Source organism: Syngnathus acus, chromosome 12 (genome assembly GCF_901709675.1).
Source record: "Syngnathus acus chromosome 12, fSynAcu1.2, whole genome shotgun sequence".
NCBI classification, from domain to species: Eukaryota; Metazoa; Chordata; class Actinopteri; order Syngnathiformes; family Syngnathidae; genus Syngnathus; species Syngnathus acus.
The window spans coordinates 5245385-5272233 of NC_051097.1; the positions used below are offsets into that span (position 1 = coordinate 5245385).

General features: G+C 38.7%; 1 protein-coding gene across 1 annotated transcript in view; it reads right to left on the minus strand.

Annotated features, from left to right (window-relative positions):
- brinp1 (bone morphogenetic protein/retinoic acid inducible neural-specific 1) overlaps positions 1 to 26849 on the minus strand; it is an 84816-nt gene that overhangs the window by 29052 nt on the left and 28915 nt on the right. The window contains exons 3-4 of the mRNA XM_037265313.1: positions 17126 to 17316; positions 8951 to 9120 (exon numbers count right to left, since the gene is read on the minus strand). Coding sequence (XP_037121208.1) covers positions 8951 to 9120; positions 17126 to 17316 — 361 coding nt within the window. The remainder of the gene's footprint in view (positions 1 to 8950; positions 9121 to 17125; positions 17317 to 26849) is intronic.

Sequence of the window (26849 nt, forward strand, 5' to 3'; positions counted from 1 at the left end):
GTGAAAGATCGCAACCCTTGCGCCTAATTAGTAAGTTATATTCCATTTCTTGTCAATGTACGAATTGTTAGACTGCATGCTGTAGGATTTCGGAATACAATAACACATTATGAGGAACAACATGGGGAAATGTGAATGTTCAAAAAATGGTTGCTGTTAAATTACATCCTTGTCAGCGCTTGTAATTAAAACTGCAAGCAACAACAAAAAGGCTCCATTTGAAGAGGTGAAATAACGCTAAGCGATCATCAAACTTTCTATGTCATGTTTTGCTGCCCTTAGAAGGCTTTGGCTAAAACAAAATACCTTCACCATTAGTGTTGCTCATTCTGTGCACAGAAACAAAAGCAGCTGGATTGACCTCAAGCAGTCATTGTGAATAAAGCAGAGGTTCAGAAAATCATATTTTAAGAAAGTAATTAAAATGAAATGAATATTATTCCAGACTGGTACACGGTTACTTCAGCGTGTCACCAGACTACAACCCAATAAAAAAAAAAAAAGCAAATACAAATTATAGACTGTTCATTTCTTTGTCAGCAGGGGATTACATAATTATTCCTCCCACTGGATATAGGGCTCCTTGTTGGCATAGCTTCTTTGATTTCTCATCGTAGCCGTGTTTTTAATTGTTTTAATATTTCAGCTTCAAGTCAAAGAATTAAATGCCAATGGTCTGGTGGGACTTTGGTGGATTTCACACGGCCTCTACCGAGGCCTCCTAATCTGCCCATCACTTGCCATTCTCTCCTAATGACTTGCTATTTCTGGCCAACGTAGAAATGAAGAGATGTGCTCCAAGCTAATTTTTTGCACATGGTGATGTTGAAGATCTCGGAGGACATTTGTCAAAAGTTGATCTCTCAGACACTTTTACGGGTGAATTAAGCCACTATTTTTACCTGGGAGTCTTTCTAGATGAATTTGGTTTAATATTGACAATAGACATTGTGTCAAAACGATTTCCTCACCAATTTAGTGGAGGAAATATCGTTACGGATTTATCCCAAAATGGATTTGTATTGAGTGGTACAGTTTTAACATCAGTGGACAACTTGCATAACTACTGGTTTTAAAAAATAACATACTATACTATTCCTATATTGTTTTTTAAGATCAATTTAATTCTTTGTAAATAGGTAATTATTTATTTAAATAAAATCCAATGTGAGTTAAAGGTCACTGAAAGTGGAAAAATTATTCAATTGAGTTTGGAATTGGATCCATAATCAAACTCAATTTAAAGTCACCAAAATGATTTTGAGAAAAAAAATCATCTGCTTGAGTCGTATTTCAATATTTTTGGAATACAAGAAATTTTATTTGGTGATTATTTTTAGAATTTTTTTACTGTGTCATTTTATTTCACAATTACTTGGCATTTAACAGGGGTGTGTAGACTTACGGGTATCCACTGTTTCTCCCTACGTACCATAATCCCATTTTCTAGACAGTCACATTTTTCTTTACTAATTGCTAAAAGCATCTGTTCCAGGCACACGCATGCTCACGTGGTTCCTGCTCCTCCACCATCGCCCACACAGCAGACGCATTAAGGGAGGAAAAATGCATATTGAGCACTGATGTAAATCAATCCGTGGTAGCTGCGCGCATAGGTGACCTTGTGAGCGATGCAGTCAAAACACTGCCTGGCAGCCATGTGCAAACCTCACGCCCAAATGCATTAACAACACACATTCACACGGTTTTGCCATGTGTCTTCTCGGCACCAGTGAGTGGGAGCCCACACGTTATTGTTCATGCACAACCTGTACAGGAAGACACTTACAAATGGAAAGAGTGGTCTTTGCTTTTCATTAAAATACTCGGCTGGGCGTCTTAATGTTGTCACTAAATGTTGGTCCCCACGACTGGAGTCCTGGGCGGCGCAGCCACCCAAATACAAACAACTTGACGTCGTTTATTTTAGCGAAAAATGATATTGGTCACAGTGGGAAGGGGCTTTTCATTTCTTTCATGGCTGCACAGATAAAGCCTGTTTTTTTGTTTGGTATTTTTATGCATGTTCTTTCAGTGATTTTTTGGGGGGTGTTTTTTATTGTTTTTCTTGACGTATTTTCTGGAAGTGGCTTTTTCTTCGGCTTATCGATTGGCTTTGGACAGACAATTGCATTTTTATTCTCGTGGAGATGGAAGTACAGTAATCCTCATATCATGGTCCTTTGTGTTCATTTGCACATAGTAAAAACTGTCTATCATTCTTAGAAATTATTTCCTAAAATCTTTCAGCTTTACGGATTTCATCTTTTATTTAAAAAAATAAATTCTATTCTTAGTGTAAGTGAAAGGAATTATTGATTCAAGTAGCAGGCATTTATTTGATGTGAGGTGTTTGATTTAGGTCAGTGTTGAGATCTTTAGCATCTTTTACTTGCTCATTATTTTTCATTTCATCGTACTGAAATCTTTTTTACCTCGACAGATATCAAACATGGTGGGTCAGTTTAGTGTGCTTATGTTACTTTTTTCATTGACGGGAGAGAAATAAGTACATCATTAGCGGTATGGCTTTCATTTATTGAAGGGAACAACCTCCATCAGAACAGAGGTCAAATATAAGTTTTTTAAAATGTTAAAATCAAACTCTGCTTACAGCTTTACAGATTGTGCAAGCATTAGCCAGATTTTTTTTTAAGGTTTCCAGGCGCATTTAATGACGCAACTTTCTTGAGTCAGTGTACCAGGCATCTATTTGGGGATAGGCCTTTTGTTTTTGGGTCAGCGTTAAAACAGCTTTCACTCCAAAATTGGCTCATTAAACTTCAATGTGAACATCACAGCTTTACAGAAGCCACGTCTGTTGTGCAAGCTGTGTATTTGTTCAAGACGCTACCACATGTCATGGTGGACATCGTTCATAGTAGTCATTCAAGCACGAGTCAGTGTGCTAGCACTTCATTCATATATTAATGAATGCAGGCTTTGGCTGCTAGTATAAGGCACGCAAGCTGTACTGTATAGTTCAGTCCATTCTTGTCAACGTAAAAGCTTGGGAGACATGAATGGAGTCGCACGACCAGAAAGAATGCCCGTACTACATGATCTCATTATCTCCTAACCTCAGGCTAGCTTGCTCGTGCATTGTTGATTTACTGTGTTTGTCTCTGTGGAATCTGCCTCCTTGCTGTCAATGGTGAACACAAGCTGAAACAGGTGAGAGAAAAAAAACAAACATTTTTCTCATCATTTTTTTTTGTCGTATAGGACATGTAGTGGAGAAGCTGTGAATGTTTGTTTAAAGTGATGTGCTTTCTGGAGAGTGCAGTAAACAACTCAGCGAGTGTGGAGATGTATATGTCTTAAATTTTGATTCATGGTGTGATGACGGTTAAAACCTCCTCGGATATGCTGAGAAGGATAGCGAGAGAGCCTTGATTTATGCGGCTATCGCTTCACACGTTTAGTGGCAAGCAATTGGATGAGGTTCACACATGCACGCATACACAGAGACCGGTAAGATTAGAGATTTGCCACAAGAGGGTTTCACTTAATAAACGCTTCTCACATTTTCACTCAACTTTCTAATATCCTGTAATGACTTTGGCGGTCGTCAAACAATTGCGGCAAGCACAGCACAGCCGCAATAACGATCCCCAAAAATATTGTTTGTGCTTTTTTTTCCCACAGAAAGAGATTAATGAGGAAGCACCTGCGCAGATGTCTGCTAATACGTGACTGATTGTTATGTCCCGCTGGCCGTCGTCATGCTTTCTCATGTTGCATCGTAACGTTGCCTCGTTAACAATTTTATAATGGCGCGATTCTTCAAAAGGATACACAGGGGGAAAAGGCATATGGAGACAATCCGACTACTTTCCACTGATTGATCATGGGGAAAATCAACAATAAATGAATCAATTAATTGATATTTTGCAATGGCGGTATCCGACTGAGCGGAATGATTCGACCCCGAGGAGCTGTTATGGCATCGATGGAGCTCATTGCCCTACAGGACCAAATGTAAACTTGTGATTTTTCTCTAACAATATGTTACATGTAAATTTTCTGACAACTTCGGTAAATATGCTATGCTTCGGTTCTAGGATGACGCATGGATCCATCATCAGACACACTTGTGCAGTCTTAGGCTGACAGCCAACAGCAAAGCTGGCGGCAAACCATCAGTGACCATCTTGCTGAAGGGGATGGTGCAGTCACCAGCTTGGAATATGCATTCATTTCCAAATGAGAGCATCTGCTGTCTCCCACATCAGATGGAAATAATAGTTGATGAATTTACATCAGCTTCTGTGTTTGGTCCAATTTATAGAACAACTAGCTCGACGTACAAGGGAATATTTTACATTATTTGTGTGCATTTATTTATTTATTTAGTTAGTTTTTTTGTTTAATTTATATTTATTTGAATCGGGACGATGCACATTAATAAACATAAAAGCAAATGTACTTATGGTAGATTATAGCTACAAATCTAGTTTGTTAAGGAAGTGGACGGCTGATATCGACGGGCTAATGTGGGTGGAACGGCCTATGATGACCATTCCGCATATTTTTCCGCTGCTGTGAGAATGTAACGGTGATTCAAAATGGTTATACAACAGAGTGGACTTTTGATCAAAAAGGGTTTTACCAAAATAATATGAATAGCTTTGCTTTGCGAGCATAGTGCATCCCAGTGGGGCAAAAATGACTTGCTTCAACTTGCTTCCGTGTCCACAGGAAACGTCTCAAACATTTCGGCCGTATTGACACATGCTTTTCATCCTGATTGTAACTTTGCACTGCATAGCAGCTCTCACAGCCACACTGAATCAATATTGGAGGAGCAAAGCCCTTGTTCCCTGTGTTTATAGATCCGCGGGCTGGACTTTACTTCCCCTGCACATTGGCATCACTTTCGCTTCAATCTACAACGTGAGCGGAAAACAGCTATTTCTGTCGTCGTTATTCATAGTCAAGAGGTTTATAAGGCATATAAAGTGAGATTAAATTTGGCTTATGTTATGTCTGCAATAATACAGTTGGCTATGCACGTTTTATATTCACGAGGCGCTCGCTCACCGTCATCTGCTGCAAAGTGTCTTTTTTAGAATCGATTGTATTGTATTATATTGTGCAGTTTGTAAGTGAGCCTTTCATACAGCCATTTTTGAAAAGTTGGTTGTTTTCTCTCGTTTTTATAGGTCAAACTTGAAAATATCTAAAAATCCTTATGTACGAGGTTTAAAAAAAAAGCCTTTTTTTAAACTAGCATCAAAAATACATTTAAGGACTATAAATCTACCTCTTTAAAATGTACACATGCTCATTTGTTAACAATTTGTGAGCTATCTCACGTTAAAAAACATAGAAATCGAACCTTGGACTACAGATACTGACTACTTACTACTTTTAAAACAGGATTTGTCGTAATCCATTTTTCAGTGAATAAAATAAATTACAGCTATATCTATTTATTAATATCGATGCATTTACATCCTTGATCTTTTATTTCAACAAAACGGGAGTGATAACATAAGAACGTAACCTTTTAAAAAATCTGCAGGTGGTAAACTGTGGTTTTTAATTTGCCTCTATTCAAACTGGCAAAATGCATCTTAAAGGGTTTTGCAATAAAAAATTTGGCAAAAAAGGGCTCTTGTTTTTTTTATGACACCAAAATCAATTTGGGAATAATCTATTATCAATATCCTCCGACACATGACTCAGCCAAACTTAAAAAACAACCCAATTTAAAAACGACTGGCTTGAAACGAGGCTCCACAGCGTATCTTCAGCTTTTGTCTCTGGTGGTGAACACGCTGAAAATATTTGCCAATCTACAAGAAACCTCTCGTAAAAATCAATCTCAACTGTGTCTCATGCGAACCAGTCCAATGCCCGCTACTGTTGCTCTCTCTGGAATTAAAGCAGAAGACAAAACACACCATAAGGAGCTGCTGTGATCTATGCACAGCTGTGTTTTGTCTATCTGTGCAGCAAATCGGCATCACTGCTGCATTAGAAGGGGAAGAGATATCCAGCAGGAGTTGCAAATGAGTCATTATGTCTCAACAGATGTGATGATATGTGGGATCTCCATGTGCCGTGTACTAAATCGCAGCTCTAGGCCCTCCAGCAATTGTTCCTAAAAAAAAAAATCAGACAAGCCTCACCTCGTGACATATGCCGCATGTCCGTCACACTTGACAGACAAACACACTGTCCACTCCACGTCTTGTCTAAGAGGCATCCCAGCATTCCCTAGACACCGCTCGCGGTCTTGCCTTCCCTCAGAAACTGACTCAGCAGCCACTGTCAGGTTTGCTTAATTTGGCCACGCTCGACTCGTCGCTACCTGCACTCTCATCTGCCACTGCGCCTTAATCCTCTTGTCACTCACCAGCCCCCCAAAAAAGATAAGGATGTGAATGAAGTGCCGGGATGAGGAGTTGAGGAGGAAGCTCGTAGTGCAGTCGCAGACTAAGCGACTAATGGCATAGTAAAGTCTTCTTCCGTGAAAAAAAAGAAATATCAAGCCCCGGTGAAGTGAAGTGCTCTTCGATTTGTTGACAAGGTCACATTCAAGCACATTAGCAATTTTGTCCGCAGGGTACAAAAGTGAAGATTGCCAAGGAGCAAAACATGTAGTGCAAATGTACAGAGGTTTTACTAATGGGAAATTAAGACGACGAAGTGTAAGACAAAATATATCCCCAGAAATCAGTTTTAGTCAGGCTAATCACCTAAAAATTGGATGCACGAAAAATTAGGACATCATGCCTAAATTTGAACAAATAGAGAAAAAAAACAAAATTGTGAAGCTAGTACAATCTGCTACTCCGGAAATAAGTTCCAAACAAGCAAACTAAAACATAATTTTAAATATTGAACACTTGTATGATGATAAAATCCGCTTTTTCCAACATAATTTAAATATATACCGTATTTTCCGGACTAGAAGGCGCAGCTAAAAACATACAATTGTCTCAAAAGCCGACAGTGCGCCTTATAGTCCGGTGCGCCTTATATATGGACCAAATTCCTAAATTTAAACTGGCCTGAAACATTGTGTCATGAAATCAATCATAAATGGCCCGCTGAAGACTATGAATCATGAATCAAAAAGACTATGTATCATTATTTTGTGATTATGATGTAATTTGTTGCGTCTGAAGTTAAAATAAAAAAGATAATGGAGAATGATTCGATTTGGATTAAAAATCTGACATGATGCATTAATGGTGCGCCTTATAGTCCGGTGCGCCTTATATAAGGACAAAGTTTTAAAATGGGCCATTCATTAAAGGTGCACCTCATAGTCCGGTGCGTCTTATAGTCTGGAAAATACGGTATATTTTTATATACACAAACACCATCTGTCATCAGAAGTGAAAGAGGTCATCCAGCATTATGAAGCCTTTATCATTTGGAACAGGAAAGAGGGATTTCAAGCCGATGTTTATTTTTTGTGTTCAGCAGCACCCCATTTAGCCCAGCGTTGGTGATTGAAAAATTCCAAGTCATTTACATTCGCAGAGGCCGATCACAAGTATCAAGGAGTGCGACATTTCATTTTCTCTAGCGCTCGGTCTATTTCTACTTTCATTCCATCTAAGAATTGCGGGATTGTGAGATTTTAGAAAGCCGAATAAGTTTAAATAATTTGAAGCGCCAGGGCTTGAAATAAACAGCTTGTTGTTGAGCTCTTGTATGAGGTCATGTGATTCCATCTGGCACTTGATTGTTTGCGCTTGAAAAAAAGAAAAGTGTGTTTGCTAGTGATTTCTCCCTACCTCAAAGTAATTCTTGTTTTAGGTCATATCTTGGACACATCTTTAATAAAAGTAAATTTGTACATGGTGAATTAAGTAAAAATGAAGAAAAAATTGCCGACTGATTGTGGTCAAAGAAACACGCGACGCAACCCTCCTAGAATAATTCATCCTACTACAGTGACACGAGAAACTTTAATACTCAAGGTATTGCTTTTCAAAATAGTAAAGAATGAATAACTAATGTACGTGCCGGCAAGGTCATTGGAGAGAGCCGGACTGTTGTTCTGAGGGCCCTGGGCAGTATTATTTATTCAACATAGAGCCGCATGCATTGTATAATAGGCCTTTCTTCACACTGAGCTTCAACCTGTAAAAAATGCGTGATGCATGTGAAGCGTGATACGGTTCAGGCTGGTGTAATAAATTACAAGGTGTTATTTGCTCCCCTCCTGTCTTGAGATTGAGTGATCATGCAAGTCGTTTCATATGGAAACACGAGAACACCAGTAACTGCATTGATGATAACAATACTCGTTACTAGTGATCCATTCCACGTAGAGCTTTCATTGTAGTGGATTGTATTCTATTCTTAGACACTGTCATTTAATCATCAGGTTATTATTGCGGACAATAGATGGAGTGTGTTCTCTTGTTGTTATTAAGTGTTGAGGACAGTAATGGAGCTTTAAGCGTTGGGTTAGAATGGTTCTGCATCGATTATTGAGTGCATTCTCTAGTTCAGCTGTCACCAAGCAAACCGAGAAGTACTACTTTGGTAGTGATTAATGTGAAGAGCTATCAATTTGCCAAATGCAAAAATAAATTTATTTAAATTATTGTGAATTGTTATTAATTATGCTAATAAGATCTATGCCAAACACAAAAATGAATTAAATTAAATTATTGTGAATTGTTATCAATTATTTATGCTGATGAGATCTATGTGAAGAGACGGATGCTGTTTATGATTTCTCAATATTGTCAGCAATGATTGCATAAGGTAGGAAATATCAATACGTAATATTTAATATTTATACATTTCTGCAAGTCAAGAATGATCGCTGTAAAAAAATCACAATGTATCATTCCTAAGTAAGATTTTTTTGGTTACTCATGTGATCCATAAAGGCTACCAGTGCCTGCGGGTGACTACTATTGTAATCGACAGATTTTAGACGAAATTCTGTAGTGACTATTCATGACTCGCCAACCTTGATAGCATTGGTAGAGATCTGGATCTCGTGCAGCTTCCTCATTGTGCCATCACGGTCGATGAAGTAGGAGGAGGCCAGCTGGTGGAGGGCTTCCACATTTTGAGTGGCATTGGCGAGCTTCCTGTCCAGCTTGTTTTTGGCCAGGTACATCGTCAGCGCCTCCTCCCCTACAACGGAATATATAACATCGGTTATTACCAAGTATGTGCATTTTTTTACATGACATGGTTCAAGCGACACCAATTAATTTCTTGTACAGTATCCAGTTTGTAGACGTGCCATGCGAGCTTTGGCATTAAAAAGAAAACATGGAATAGAGTCATCCATCCATTCTCTATCGAGCTGGAGTGTATCTATTATTAAAAAAAGGAGAAAATCAATGAAAAATAAAATATAAATAAATAAATAAATACATTAATTAATTAATTAATTAATTATTAGCTGGAGAAAGCAGATGCCCCACTTTTTCAGGAAAAAACTCCAAACGTTTGCTGCTTCAATCTCCGGTTGGGATCTACACAATGGCACAAAAAGACTCTCGATTTACTCTGTTGCGATGGAATTACTTCTGTGAAAACAAAGGAAGGTCTTAGATACATGTGCTCGGGACAGAAATAGCAAGTAAACTGAACACAGGACTGTACTGTTCCTATGATGTTCTAATCACTTGAAACGAACTGGGCGTTAGGAGCATGTAGTGTCTTAGACTTGCTGAGCTATTTTGTGTGCCATATACAGTAGGATGTTTTCACATTATCATTGCACCACAAGCTTCTGTTTATGCTGGCACAATCGGGACAATAATCACATTCTTCTTCTTTAAAACTAATCCAAGGTTAGGTCACTGCCATTATGAAAAAGCAATTTCATCTCACGTAAACGTTACCAATTCGTCATCTCATTGATAAAGAAAAAAAACTGCACACAATGATAGGAAGTATAACGAATGTGACCTTGTTCTTACAGGCGGTTGCTACTTTGTCAGTATTGCAGGCTGTCTACCAGAATGTAGCCAAAGGCCCCTAATGAGCAGTCTTGTTGTCTCACTGAAAACTCCCGCAAACATTTACAGGTAGGTTTCTTACCTCTAACGAGAAGCAGTTTCAGAACAGTTGAAATAAGGTCACACGTTATCATTCGTTTCGTGTATTTTATGGGCATTCTGAATAACCAAATGGCACATTTGAAATACGCTCTGAATTTTTGAACAGAAGTCATAATAATTTAATGCAAAAATAGCAATAAAACAACACCCTGTAACTGCATTACACACTGCCTACACAAAATAACACATTTATCAATAAACACAGTCACACGTGTTAATTATAACTGCAACAAAGCATTCTGAGAATGCCACTTCTCTAATGGATGGCTGTGAAGCCCAGATGAGGCAAAAACTACCAATCCAGCAAAGTAGAAAAGGCCAAAAAGTGATTTATTCCCACAGATGTTAAGCTTTTTATGTTTTATTTGGGTGGTTCGACCTCAGTGTTTTTCTTCTACTGTCTAAAAATGAGCATGGTCACACACAATTTGCACTGGTTCAGAATCAGCTGTTAGCATTCCTGGAGTGTGACCGAACATTGAGCTGAGGAAGAGTGTGTGTCCTGCTGGGACAGAGCTTTGAGCAAAGAGGAAATGATGTCAAACTGTTCTTGCGGGGTTTTTTTTCGTCATGGGGGATGTAGAGGTAACAACGTTAAAAACTTAATATCAGTAGCAGTATCTATAAAATGCCACTAGGCAGCGGTGCTGTTCTGGATATATTCTGTCAGGGATTAATGACAGGGTGAGTAATATTTGATTTTTATTCTGTTAGCTTCTTTTTACACTTAAAGACATAGACAAGCATTCGACATTTTACTATTAGCCGTTATAGAATATGATGCGTGTGACAGTTAATGATCCAGTGCTAGTTGAAATATTTTTTATAAAGGGTGGTTACCGTATTTTCCACACTATAAGGCACACCTAAGAACCTCCAATTTTCTCAAAAGCCGACAGTGCGCCTTATAATCCGGTGCGCCTTATATACAATATGGAGTCGTGGGTGAGGACTAACTTATTAAAGTAAACTTTACGTGTTTATTTTGCGTGTTGTGTGATATTGACGTTTGAGCAACGTTGAGTTATTGATATATTGTTATTGTTTTCACTATTTTGGGTGTTACTATATTGTGATTGCATTAACGTTTGAGCAACGTTGAGTTATTTATTCTATGCGCCTTATAATGCGGTGCGCTTTATATATGAACAAAGTTTTAAAATGGGCCATTCATTGAAGGTGCGCCTTATAATCCGGTGCGCCTTATAGCGCGGAAAATACAGTAGTTGCTTTTACCATTGCATGCAACACACACAAAGAAGCCCAAGGGAATTGTTTTAAAAGGCAAAATCCATTCAACTTATTTGCATGGTATATAAAAATAAACATTTGTTCTTCCAAAAATTTAGTATGGCTTTTAGAGGAGTGTATTTAACTGAATAAGAAAAACGTAGTAGACCAACAACACCTCAGACACGGGCGGGGGAGAAATGTGACTGCACTGAGCCATAACACGTCCAAATATTTACCTGCCGTGCGGCAATCGCTGGTGATTTGCATGTCATACATTTGTGTGTTGACACATTCTCAAAAGGTTTGCGCTATGCTCATTCTATAAAACATCATGTTTATCCACATCTCATTCCGACGAGCGGAGGAGCAAACAAGCAAACGGCCCCGATTCAATCCCACGGGCTCACGTGACCTCGTCTTTCCAAGATTGCGGTTCAACACAAAGGCAAATGCGAACGCCCGCAGCCGGGCTGGAGTGTGTCACACATGCTCACATCCGCGGTGCCCTCCAACGCTTTATCGTCCCTGAGCGACGCATGTGAATTGGTCACTTAACTTGTGGTGACCGGGACTTGCAGTCTGGTGCCTGGTTGGAGTACAAAATCACCTCGCCCCCCTCGGGGCCAGCCAGATGACTGAAACGGAGTGCACACAGACTGACAATTTTTTTCTCCCTTTCGCAATCAGTCGGCAAAGGCCCGATTATTGGATGTTTCTAAAAGATTATCCTAAGCAAGTGTTAAATGTTTAGAGCAGAGGTACCTGACTTTTTTTTTTTACTCTACTCCCTACCTTTGAGTATGAAGACCTTGGGGCCTATTCGTAGACACGCGCTGGTGCGTTCAGCATATCGATGAATCATCTTTATTTTCGTACTGGGGCAATTCTAGTTTGGCGTGTTTGGGTGAGGTGAAACCAGGTGAAAACAGGTCTAAGTTGTGGCGCAGGTGGTGTAATACAATTTTGATGGATTTGTTTCAGGCGATGTGTGGGTGGTGTCATATTTCATTCACAAATATGACGCGTGCATCAAACCCTCTCAGTCATGGTTGAAAGAAATTAATTGAATGGATTATTATTATTATAATCTTTATTATTTTAAAACTACTGTTGCGGGGTTGATCATTCCACCTGGATCTGCTCGTAAAATAGGTGTTGTAGAGAGATGACGACAAATTATTACCATTACCAATTCGGTCAACTTTGGTGGGAATGAGCTGCTGGTTCATCATATCTTAAATCAGTTAAGTCATTTACCTCAAATTCAAATAACCAAGTGTGCGAAACCAAAATGTTGCGAATAGATAAGATAATAGTAAGCCTTGCTTCCTCCCGTAGTTCTTTATATTTTCCAGGGAGAGGAGACACATAATTGCCAGTGGAGGTCTTCTCTGGATTGAAAATCTTGAGCCACATTTATTCCTTGTCATTTATGATCTCTTACATTTTACAAATCTGTTTGGATGTTAGAAATCCTCATGTATGTGCCCCGCTTCAATGGCACTGCTGCACACTAATATTATTCCCACATTTAAGTTCTTTTTCTAGGAAGCTAGCGTTGCGTGAAGCTTCATAAATATTTGTGGTTATTGCCTCTACTCTGGCAGTAAATTTCTATCACAGACCACCCCGCTTGCCCATAATCACAATTAATGCGCTTTTGTTTAAGCCGTTTAAAAAACAATGTAGTGTATCACCTTGAAAGCCCCCCACTAAGTAACTCCTTGCTTATTTTTGCAAATGTATGCATGCTATCTACGGTGATGTCCACAAGGGTGTAGAGTGCAAGTAGACTTTTACAGTAATGGGAAGGATGGAGCCCTCCATCCTGTGTTAATGTTACATGTGTGGATCACTTTATGGAGAAGCATTAAACTATACAATGTATGGCAATCACCCAGCAGCCAAAGGATGCTTTTTTTCCATTCAGTCACAAAAGAGATGCTTTTAAGTATGACAGGCACATTGATTATGAAGACGGTAAAGGGGAGCATGGAAAAAATAATTCAGTGTATAATTAGGACAATGTAAAAGTCCTTCACAACAGGCAACCACTGCAGTATGTTATAAAAAACCCTCCTGATTCTATTGACGTTGTGGTAACGGTCAGTCTTGAACTATAAGACATGTATTTTTATCTTGGTTTTTTTCATGTATTTATTTTTCATGTCTAAGTAAACCAATTATTTATTCCAGTGAAACCTGCTCCAGACTAATGCAGTGTTGGTGAAAATAAACGATATCATGAGAAGATATTATTTGAACACAAACACAGTTTGAACACAGTTTTTAGATGAATGCTTCATAGTTTGTTTGTTTTATAACTCCCGTTAACAACCCAAGCTAAACCTGACTCCCGCTTGATATATTATCCAAATAACTTAGCCTCAGAGCTGAAATGTATCATACTTCTTTAACACCAATTATTACTTTCCTATTAGCCAGGGTTTGTTATATCATGTGGCATGTTAAGGCATTACAGAACGACCACAAAAACAATGGGTTCTGTACTTTTCTTCTTCATATTTGAGTGGATTAATATCTACTTGGATTAATTGCTCAATATTAATTCAACACACAGTGTGTAAAACACTGTTTGTACATGCCGGAGCATAAATGAGACTTTTTCACAAAACACCTTGAATTGTTGTCATACAAATCAATCCTAAATATTCCACCATGTTTTGAATGGACAGCAGAACAACACAAAGATTTGAAAGCGGTGAGTGATGTGACAAAAAGTAGCAGCACGGCCGCTTTTGCTAGATTCTCTTTCACATCACAAAACAATCCCCCGCGACCCCGTCCGAGTCATTTCAATAAACCATTTCGGTGAGCGTGCCACTGAGCACAGAGGACTGTCGCAACGAAAGCACCTCGGATCCAATCACAGGTTGTGCATTTACGAGGGGGAAGCGGAATGAGCTCTCGCGCCCGCTCTCTTCCCCCTCAGCCGAAATCTATATTGCACTGCTTGTAGACGCTAAAGGAGTAATCTACTTGACAACCCGCTCGTTCTGTTCAACAGGTTCGGTGCTCTGAATCAATCATTTACGTTTAAGTTCCACTGCACGTCTTGTCAGATAAATGCCCCCTCCTTTATCTCTAGCAACCCTTAGGCAGGAGAAAATGTAGTCCAATTGTGCCCCTTTTTTCTTCCCAAAACTACCTGGAACATTTTGTACAGCATCACATGTGATGGTTGGTAAACAGCATGATACTGTAGGTGACATATGGAAGATTATAATGTACCGTATTTTCCGCACTATAAGGCGCACCTAAAAACCTCCAATTTTCTCAAAAGCCGACAGTGCGCCTTATAATCAGGTGCGCCTTATATATGGACCAATATTGAGCCACTACAGCAGGCGTGTCCAAAGTCCGGCCCGCGGGCCAAATGCATATATCTTATATATGGACAAAGTTTTAAAATGGGCCATTCATTGAAGGTGCGCCTTATATATGGACAAAGTTTTAAAATGGGCCATTCATTGAAGGTGCACCTTATAATCCAGTGCGCCTTATAGTGCGGAAAATACGGTAGGCTAGATGGCGACATCAATTTTGCTGAGGTGGTAGCACACATGCATTCATTTCATAGTATAACGATTGCACAATATATTACAACAGATTTCCCAGGTAGGTGCTGCTGTTTTGGTTAGTAGCAGGATTGAAGCAGGATCAGATCTTAATGTGACAACTGAGTTATAATTGTTTTAGTGCTGAGAGCAAAAAGGGAGCAGTCAAAAACTACAATGATTGCCAAGCCAGTGGCTATTTGATGAAATATGACGTATCTGAAACAGCTTTAGCACAATAGCCGATCCGCCCTCCGCGGTAAATTTGATAGCAGTAGCAGCCCCTACCATTTATGTACCGGCCCAGTTGTGCAGTAAATCCCTCGCTATCCAAAAAAACACCGTGTGGGGCGCTGGAGCACATGAAATGAGCGCTGTAAAGTACATTTTGAGCTTCTGTTCTCAGCCTCTAAGTGTATACAAAAGAAGTGAGGATATTTGATAGTTTTGTCAGTTATGACAGTCAACTTACGTTTTTGTTGGGGAGTCTGAAATGTTGAAATTATTTCAAGTTCTTCCCCTCTCACTCAAAGCAGTCGTCGAAAGCTACCACCGTCTTTCTGTGGCAACTTTAAAGCATTCGCACCTACTTGAACCTTTGCTTTGGGTCAAATAAAGTCCAAATGTTCCAATGAAGGAGAAACACTCAGTAATTCATGAGTATTGGGCCAGAAATCTTAAGCACACTCGCATTCATCTTAAACGGTGGTACCTGACTTTCAAATTGAATTTGTTCCTTGACCAAGCTCATGTGAATGCTTTTAATCTTGGTTTTCTGTTTACCTCATATTAACACTGCTTAACTTGTTACATGAAGAGACTTCATTCATCCCAATATCATTTAAAAAGTTACTGAGGGATATAACACAGCAATGCTGTGCCGGTTTTGAGACATTTTAGAAGCGTTCATTCACCATGTGCTACAATAATATAATGTAGCCTATGAAACTACCTTTCTTTCACTGCCAATTCAGTATTGCAAAACTTCTCAAAAGTTTCTCCTTTGAAAAGTTAAATAAATGAATAAAAAGGCACTTCTTCAACAATCAAAATAACCTATGCTGTCCTGCAGTTTTTTTTGGGGAGCCTGCTTGCACTTCAGACTTGAGGCTTGAAAAGAAAAAAGTAATCAAGAAGAAATGAAAAAATTGAACTGTGTACCAAAAACAATGTTTGGGAGTCAAAATTCAGCAGGTAAAATATGATGGAAAATGTCTTAAGTCGCAATGGAGCACAATGTAAATGTCAAATTTTATATGGAACAGGATAATAGCTGTCTCCAAAGAAATAGACAGCAGCAAAAGCATCATTTGACTTGATAGAACAGGCCCAGAAAAGTGAGGATCATTAAGTAAATATGCACCCAAGAATGTCAATGTATTCTGTAGTTCTTCTTTTTCTATTTGGTTCCATATTACACTCAAATGGGCCAACCACTAATGGCACTCTTTACAGTTGACCGGTGAAATTTAAGTTGCCTGTGAAAATTCACTTCTTCCCTACCCTGGTGTATAATGACTCTTGAGAGCATAAAAGTGTTGGTGGTCACGCGGAGAATTAGCCTCTTCTTCTTGATTACTAGCCTGCTGAGCACCTTTATTGTCCTCTATAACGGTCTTCTTTAATGGGCAATCCCGAGAGTCAAATTGTAACAAGTGTATTGACCTGCAACTTGAGACAAAAAAGCCTCAAGGTTAAAAAACAATGTTAGGATTGTTAGGGTGTAAAAAGAAGTCGAAAATATGAATGAATAGGAATCGATCCAGTCCAATATTGTATCAGTTGGTAGAAAATTACATTGTTAAGGTACCGTACATTCCGCACTATAAGGCGCACCTAAAAACCTCCAATTTTCTCAAAAGCCGACAGTGCACCTTATAATCCGGTGCGCCTTATATATGGACCAATGTGGATTCGTGGATGAGGACTAACTTTTTAAAGTAAGCTTTATGTGTTTATTTTGTGTGTTGTGTGATATTAACGTTAGAGCAACGTTGAGTTATTGATATAGTGTTATTGTTTTCACTATTCCAAGTGTTACTATATTGTGATGGCATTAACGTTTGAGCAACGTTGAGCTATTTATTCTATGCGCTTTATAATCCGGTGCGCCTTATATATGGACAAAGTTTTAAAATGGGCCATTCATCGAAGGTGCACCTTATAATCCGGTACACCTTATGGTGCGGAAAATACGGTATTCTTTTTTTTCTCCTCCGTCCTTAACTATTATCCAAAGCAGTGAAGCCGTTTTACCTCCCAGCGTGGCCGAGATGAGAATGTGGGTCCCATATTTCTTAATGATGGTATGGATGAACTGCTGCGTGGTCGGTCTGCGGCCCAGCAGGCGGACGCTGCGCTGGAACTCGGGCATGAGCGGCACAGGGTTCCGGATCAGGTCCCGCCTCTCGATCGCTGTATTCCTCACCTTCCAACGTGCAAATTCCCTGAATGCAACACAACGAAAACAATTGCGTCAGCAAATACCATGGTTGTAGTGAATAGGGAAATTTTTCAGCAAATAGATGATGCCTCACCAACGCCAAAAAAACCTGCAAACTTTCTGAGCTTGTATAATTCAAGATGTCAAAGAATTCTAAACATTTGCGGTTCCGCTTTTGTTACAGAAGGTTAAAGCAGTACATCAGCCTTTTTCATTTCTTCTTTGCTAAGTTTACCGCTTTCACCATCACTATTTGCTGAACTTTTTCCTTAAGCTGACAACAATCTTCTTCGACAGGAGCAAAAAACATACAAATGTATCTGCCAGATTGAGCTTACAAAATATTTGCGTGGGAGCTTTCGCGACGTGTACTCATGAGACCGCCGACACGCACGTCAAGAAACAAGAGATAGAGAAATCTCTCTGTTACTCTGTGGCAGAGCACCTTTAAGCCTGAGGATAAAAGTGCCAGGTTTTCTACATCAGTCTGCCACGTTGAAGCGCTAAAGCAGACGGACTGTCATTGAGTCAATAGCTCGTGCCTGGCATATTCAAGAACTAAAACGTCTAAGCGTGATTAGGCATTCAGGTAAAAAGCCGCCATTGGATGGCGCATTATCTGCCGGGAGAATGTGTGAAATGGCACAGACCACCTGCATTTTTTATTTCCACAGAAGTAAACAAAACTGAGCTTTGCTGTTTTTCTAAGCTCAAATTTATATCATTATGTAGTTTGTGTCATTCAGCGAAAATATGCTAATCCATCACTACCGTGTCGCTATTCAAAGGCTTCGCATTTTCGCAGGTTTCACGTTTATAACTAAAAAACAACGAATGCATTTTGACTGGAGTTCGCCAAACTTGATTTACTGCCATTTCTAAAATAATACTGAATGGAAGATACTCTCGCAGCGTGTCATGAACTCCTGCTTTCATGATCTTGTTGTATTGCGCAGTGTGTGCAGGTTCAATGGTTCCTCAGTTCCAATCTGAAATGGCTTCCCAGCAGCCAATAGGCTTTGTGACACACAACGTGATGCAAAGGTGCTTTTGGAGTCCAAACTTTACAACAATGGAGGAAGAAATTATCACTGCGGTCTGTTGTCACTCAGAGTTCTACAACACGGCCAGCTCTCAATATTACTTCACAGGACACACGTACACACACAGCATGGTGAGAAAAAAATAAATACGAATGTGGGACAATGCATCGAGCTTCCAATACTTGCTGGGATGGAGTCAAAAAGGAGCAGGCGAGGAAGTTGTGTACTGATTTGTTTACAGCTGACCAACTGTCAATCAACACTGACGACCAAGGTTGGAAACTCAGTGACTGCTATTTCTATTTTTACGAGTTGATCGATGACTCAACCGATTAATGATTTCTTCATATCAGCTTTTGTGCTTTTTGAAATGTATAAACCACAAACAGCACATCCAACTCATTATTTACCATCGCTGCATTATGATTTGACTAACACATGCTGCTTGGTGTCTGCGCTTTAGTGGTGGAACAAGGACGTGACTAATTAAATACACAGCAGTGAGCACCATTAGAATATTGTAAAAGGACCACAGAGATTCAAAGGAAAAGGCATGCTGTGACCACCACTGCGTGAAAAGAAGAAGCTGAATATATAAAGCAAAGGCAAAAAAATAAACAGTAATTGAAAAAAATACAAAATAAGTACAAAAATAAAAAATAGACCCCCAAAAATCCAACAATAACATTTTCCTTTTCACAATTTAAAACCAAATGTCTTGATCAAATGTTCGACAATCTTTGATGAAAATACTCAAGAGATAAAGATTATATCCACTTGTCAAATTCAAAATACTGAAGGGTGCCAACTTGGCAACAATTTCACTTTACTTTTCTGACACCTCTGGTGTCTGTCCCCCCTCGTCATATTATATGATGAATAAACAGGCTGAGCCACCATAACGTGGCTCATGGTAGCATATGGCCACTATTTCAAAAGGCTCAATATTGAGCCCTGAGGTACTCCTGAGACTCAACCATTTGCTTCCCCCAGCATTTTATTTTTATTTTTTTTTAAATCTTAGACAATTTTATACTATACTCTTACTTTTATACTATTTTTTTATACATACTTTATCCCCGAGTGAGATGACCATTTTCATACATCCATGACTTCCCCTGATTTGCTCCCTTGCATGCTACTGTACAGCGACTGCCAAGCCAGTGGCCATATTGGGCGATGTAAATTATTCATTTGAGAAAGCTTTGCCATCCAAAATGTGATACGCAAGCTCTCTTGCTAATTGAAAAACACAGAGAAAAGCATCTCTCACTTCCCAATTCCCTATGGTGCTACGTGACAACTTTTGCTATTTATTGAAGAGTATGGAAAATGATGTCATCGTATTCCATAGTAGATTTTTTTTTATTTTTAAAAAAAGCAAATACTAAAACGATGTATTCCTTTGATGATTAATAGAACTCAGACGCAATTTAACATCAAACTCCAATTTTTTTGTGACTTTCAAGGCACATTTGGCCAAATTCCACAGAGAGGCTTTTGGTTGTATAACATTAATTGTACTTCACAGTTATGAGCCAACGAAAGCACTAAAGGCAGCACATCTATAGCTCACTGTCATCACAATCATTTTCAGTGAATCCCATTGGCTGCCAGTTGTTATATAAAACCTTAAAGGGCGGCCATATGCGCTCCAGCCCTTGCGCCCCAGATTACGCATGCCAGCAGATGGAATGGGGAGACATGATTCAGTGCTTTACTTCACAGCTCCAAGACTACTTTAATGACCTATCACAGCACGTAAAGGGTAGACGAATGGTACGGCAGGCTGCATAGGAGGGAGGAAATTGGAACACAGGTGATTATTGCTTTATGGCCTTCCTGTAACTCACAGGGCTTTACATTGTGTTGGCGTGTCACATACAAAATGACAAACGTAAATAAATGAAATTGCTTAAATCTCACTGGCAATTTTTGTCACGGAATTTAATGGTAACGCCTTTTGCGTTTTGCTCTGAGGTCGTTTCACAAAAACAAGAATAAGATCAGAGATTATTCACTATGTGTTTCTATTCCGGCCTACAAAAAACAGGCAACATGCAGTATTTATATTGTAGCGATGTGCAGGCATTTGCTTCACTCGTTTCAAAACATCTAAACGGCACGCCAAAAAAAGAAACGCACGAGTCCTCGAAGTCACAAAAAAGAGGAAGGGCTGATTAGCTAGGAAGTTTTGAGCATGAAATATTAATGCGGTGTCTCGGATCTTTTAGCCACGTATGCGCTTGTTAACGACACGCTCGTCAACATCTCATAATGTGGACTTACAATTAGCCAAATGTACTTAACGGCTAAAATGATTTAATGGAAAAACATTTGGTTCTGCATTATTGATGGCTATTGGACCAATTTTACTTTACCATTTATGAGGATTTTTTTTTTTTTTTTAAATGCAAGAAGACAAGGTCTTAACATGGATGTTCTAAATTATTGTTTGAATTCCAGTGTTGTTTTAGGAAGTTTAGAGTTAGCATGGATGTAGCTCAAGTTAAGTTATTGTTCCTGTTAACATTTTTTTTTTTTTTCCTAATCGCAGCTTTTTTTAACCACCATCCAGATTTGTAACTGATCTCTTCATGTGTATTTGTACTTTGCCGAGAACATCTTGTATTTTCTGGGATATTTTGTTCATGTGCAGCTTCTTTTAACTCATTCTTTTTTTAAAAAAAGAAAACTGTGACACCGTCGCCCTTGATGACGACGTCTTGTCGGCTTCAAATAAAAGTCGGTAGATTTCTGATAACCCTCACGTTTAAAGCGGGATGTCACTTTTTTTTTTGTTTGCTTTGCTTCATCATAAACGTTTGTTTTTCTCGACTGAAAATAAAGTTGTTTTTCGAGTGCTCAGTCTAATGAAGCCCAGGTTAGAACTGTCCAAAATAAGCACTTTGATATTTTTATTATAGCAAGTAAACAGGAAGATGATTTTTTTTTTCTTCCTCCCCTTGAAGGCTCGTAACTCTTTTTCAGATGACTACTTTTGGGCTTCCAGAAACATGTTGTCTTTGAATCATGCTGAGCCATTTTTCCTTTTTAATTGCTTACAGATTTTCTTGCAGTTAAAATGTTTAAAAAAATTATGATTGATGTTGATGTCTTGAATACTGGATGATTTTGGGTTTTTTTAGGTTCAGGAGTATGTTTTGCGCTTTTCTCAGGTGAATCATATGCTGCAATGTGTTATATCGACCTAACGGCAACAGTTTACGTGTCCACACCAGGTAAAGATGGAGTCAGGATTGCCAGCACATTTATAATTGAAAAGTTGGCTGCATTGCAAAGGTGATCATGTTTGTGATCGTAGTGTAAGTTTACAATGCTTATTCTTGGGGGAGGATAATGAAAATAATAATTCAAAAACACCTATTATGGAGGAACACAAAAGGGCAAAAAACAACTAAAACAAAAACTGATCTTGGGTGGAAGCTTTGTGGTCCATTGGTTGAATTTCCTACCTTTGCGAGACAAACTATTTGCAAAGTAAATTGCTCGCAAAGGGAATTGTGTTATTTATTCATAATAGTGTGTTTTTACTTATTTCTGTATTGTAATGTTTTTATTTTCAAGAATACTAATAGGGTAAAATGAGTTCTTTGTGTAACCGGAATAAATGAATTGCATTTCCATTCATTTCAATGGGCTACACTAAAATCAGTCATCTTTTTCTTTTCCCCAACATTTCAATTCAGTAATGAACAAAAGAAAAGAAAAAAAATACACTGTTGACATTGTTTGGAGGCCTTCCTTCTAACTATGCTCACTTATTGTGCCACTGCAGAAAAAAAAAAGACGCAGTTGGCAAACGAGTCCTGCTCGTTGGCTCAGATTTGTTTTTGAAAACAAAAAAATGAGAAAAAAATGTTTTGCAATGCGGAAGTGGAAGAAAAACTGCGGAATTCAATGAAGCAAAGCTAAATGAAACGTAAATCCTAATCAAACTGGCCGTGCATTGTGTAGATTTGAGTGCATGTGTAGAAAACGTCAACTCATTTTGTCGCAAACAAGACAGCACCGGGTTTCATGCTTTGATGAGGGATGAACCTTTCATTTTCAGCCATTTGTTCCACCACCTATTTGTTCGGGATGACTTGACTAATACTTCAAACGTCGCAAGAGGCGGACACAATAACGACGATGTCAGCTCGCGTTCTTCGTCTCGCGTTCAAAAAGAAAAAGCGGACCGTCACTTGACAAAACGCTTCAGTGGGAGGGAAACAATTTCCGACGTGACATGTAAAGAGCGTTAAGTACAGTATGGATGTCAGATTTGCAAGAATACAGCAGAGATGATTAGAGACTATCAACAGTCTCGTCATTTGTCAAACTATTTTTACATAAAAAGGTTATGTTAATGGCACGTTAGTTTGATTAGTACAAAGTGTGAACGCTTGAAAGGTGACATCATCCATCTGAAATGCCCTAATAATGCAAAAGTCGGCTTTGTTTTTGCTTTCTGAGGCTTTTTTTATTGACACTTAATACAAAAGACTGCCTAACTTGATTTATTATGGCTCCATGTGACCTTTTTTTTGGTCTCTATCAAAAAGACAAACTTGCTCTCAGCCTAAAAAGATAAGATTTTCTTTTTCTTTGTTTTTCTGTTCTGGCTGAGTTTAGCTGAGTATAAGTTCCCGCTACTGTCCGTAGGGCAAGGACTTTGATCCAATAATGATAATTTGCCCCACGAATGACTTTGTGAAACAATTTAGTGTTCCCACACAGTATTGACTTGTTTGCTCCCATTCTGCACATGTCCTCGCCGTGAAGCAATACAGCGTGATGTCATCTAATTGGTTATTATTTATTATTTTTTTTACAAAGGCAATTACGGTAAATGTTATTAAATTCAATTTGTCGGATGGCCTGGCGAGGTCCACATTTGTGCGTTTGTGTTTCGTCATCAGCGGCTGAAGGACGACAAGTTGCATGAGGTATTTGACAAATATATTACATCTGCTCTACATTAGCTAGCACTAGTTCATCATCCAGAACAGTCCACAAAAATCCTTTAATAAAGTAGTCGTGGGTCTTGGATTTAAAAAGTACAGCATGTTTTTTCTCAAGCTCTTTTCAACAAGTTAGCTCACATTTTGAAAAGCGCAGATTTAATAACATGGGAGTGACCATTGCTAACTAAAAGAAAAATGAAACTGACTTCACTCGACAAAGACAATTCCTTCTTAAAGATACACTTTAAGATACAAAAGCAAGATTTTAGACTTTAATTGCAGCCCTTACACTGGCACTCCTTAAAAATGTTCTCATTTGACTCATTTTCACACAGTGGTTGTAGAACTGGTCCAGTTTCCGAGTCAAATGTCGCACATAACTGCCTCACAGGCCAACAGATGTTTTAGTAATCTGCATTATACATCTCTTTTGTCTCGCTAAATTACAGCAGATGAAGCAAGCTAACATCTGGCGCTTTCTCTCTTAAAAAAACAAAACATTGCATGATTATACTTTGTAACATTCCCTGAAGGGCAGTAATAACAGGTTTTGCTTAGGAAGCGACCGCCGTAATCGTCGACCTATGGAACTCTAGTTCCTGTCGAGGTAATATGCGGCAGCCCACGGGGGATGTGGAGGGTGGGGGCGGCGGGAGAAATACTTTTTCATGTTAATAAGAAAGCAAAGTCCAGCCATAAATCACACAGACAGAGACGCAATTGAAATGCCTTTGTGAAATCCCTCCGTGAAATTCATCTAGCAAAAAGTGTTCCAAATATTACAGAATGCATCTTAATCACACGCTACAGTGCACACTGGGGGGTTGAGGGGGAATGACAATAGGAAGACACACACAAACCGTGCAAGAGAGGTCGGGCGTGATTTCGCTTGACCTGAGCTGTTTGCTGGGGCTTGATTTATATATTGTTACTTTGGTTCTGTCATTGTAAAAAAAAAAAAAAAAATGGATGAAAGAAAATGCAGCGGTGGAGTTTTTACTCATTTATTGTCAGAGCAGCGGTGTTATAAACGAAGCGAGTGATAGCATCAGTAAACATTGGAGCAGGCGTTCAGAGTGACAGGCAATATTGCCTTGCAACTGTCTAACACACAGGTAAGTTCAAAGAAGCGACGCTCCAAGAATTTTAATGACAGATTTTATTTATAACCCACTTTAAATTGAGATGTTTATAGAATATTATATGGTGACAACTGTGTCATCGTTCGAGGACCTTGAGGAAGAGTGACTTTTTATCCTTTTCTATTTACAGTAAACTGAGGTTTCACGTGTGACTCTCCACCAATCAAGTATGAAATTGAACAAATCATTTTTGTCTTGGCTCACTATTTTCTCAAATGTGTATCTGAAATTTAGATCATTGCCACCCCTGCAACTGAGTTTCCTCGCCCCTGACTTGCTAGCGAAGCTGGAATTCACTATCTTTAACATTGAGTTAAAGCCAAAAGGTACGCAGAGTCGCACTGAGGATTGGTTCGTGTTGTTAACGTGGTGGAAGATGGCAAAACTTTTGTGTTTGGAGACGTGACCATATGCCACGTGCACACAGTTCAGTGTATAAACTGCCGACTCCACCGTTAAAACTACTTTTATTGAGTTATTATTTTTTCTGTGACTAATGCATATTCTAATGCATCATCTTGAACATATGATGGCAGTTTCAGAGACAATTATTGACATATTTTCATTGATTTTGTGGCCAATTTCAGAAATTGATGCATTTACATAAATACAAATGTGCCTATGCAAGTGTAAGGCAAGCATAAGCAAGTATTTTAGTCTTTTATGGTCTTAAGCCTTAGCCGTGAAACCAGCACTCTGTTGCAAATAGCTCCCTAGTTTTGAAGTAAACAAGTTTCTCATCTACTGTTTTAGTGTTCCTATTGCAGAAAATTCCCAGAGATAATCAGCATTCACCAAATTAACTGGACTTCCTCCTCTGTTCCTTATATGAACTGCATATATGGTGCAGAACAACTTGTAAACATCCTTGTTTTTAACCATTAGGTCAGCAAATGGAACATGATTACCAAAATGGAACATGATGAGGTAATAGTCATATTAGTGTGCTCGGCGGTTGTGATGAAGCTATGGGATGATAATTCATTGAATCAAAGCCATCCATTCAGTCATTCCAGTCTTAAGCATATGATAAGGGATAGTGCCGGAAGACAGAGTAATTTGCAAGAGTAATGCATGAATGGCATAACTGACTAACTGATGTATAACATAATGATTTTGACAAATTTCATGTCGATCCTATTCATGTTATCACTGGCATATTTTTTTTTTATATCTGACAAAGGGAAAGACATCTCATTCAGAATCCCCTGCATATTCGTGGTTCATTTTGCATGAATTCACTTATTTGAATTTTTGGGTGGAACATATCCCCAGCTAGTTGCTGAAACACATTTTTTCTGAATTATTCGGTCTAAATAGAAAAGTAGAAGTATGCTGAAGTGATATAGCTCCACTGAGAGACAAGTTTTGTATGTCAGGGAGTAGCTAGGTTAAGCCTGGGCTGTAAGGGGAATAAATGGAGAATCTTTGCCACATGTGGATGTACATATACACTTAAGGTGCATTTTTTGCTGTTTTTCTTTCCAAAATCAAATAAGTCATTTATTTTTATCAACAATGTCGCAAATGTGTTTGAAATGATATCATACTTTGGGGTACAATATATTAATGTTTTGAATCTTATTGAACAATGACAGTATTCATATACATTTTGTTTTTAAATAGTGTTTCAGTTGTGTCTATGGTTTATCTACTGTGGTTATGTTTTCTAATAGGACTTCAGCTGTTACATGTCATGTATGTATTGTCATCAAGGATACATGGTCGCTGTAAATGCACAATATCACAGCTGCTTCACAGGTTCTATTTTTGAAAATGAGATATATGTCGTATCTTGCTCGAGTCACTTAGCAGGTCTCTGCTGTGCGAGATATCGGGCTGTGTGAGATATACACACACATATATATACTATATATATATATATATATATATGTGTATAAATGCAAAATTATGTTGCTTTGTCTTTCTTTCTCTAAGTTTGAGGCTCCCTAGAAATTCATCTTTGACCAGTTTGACCTTAATACGGTTTTATGAGGCTCAGCAGGTCGACAACATTTTGTCTTTGCTTCTAACACGCATTCCCATTAAATTGCCTACAACCTCTGCCTTCATGAATATAAATGGGCCCAACGTCAGAACATTAAAAACACATTTTGGGGTCTCAAAGTCGCTGTAGAGCGGACTCTAAATACACATTATGCCCTTCTCTATGATTCTGGGATACATTTAAGTGCCACTGTTGGTCAAACATTCATAATTTCAAGGCTTTTGCTTCATCTTCCTGAGCATTATTCTGAGTTAAAAAATTCAAGCACGGCTCTCATGACATACATTGAAATTAAGACTGAAGTAGACTGCAATAAGCAAATCCCATGTCAAGGAATTATATGCAAAAATTGTATGAAGCCTTCCAACAACCTG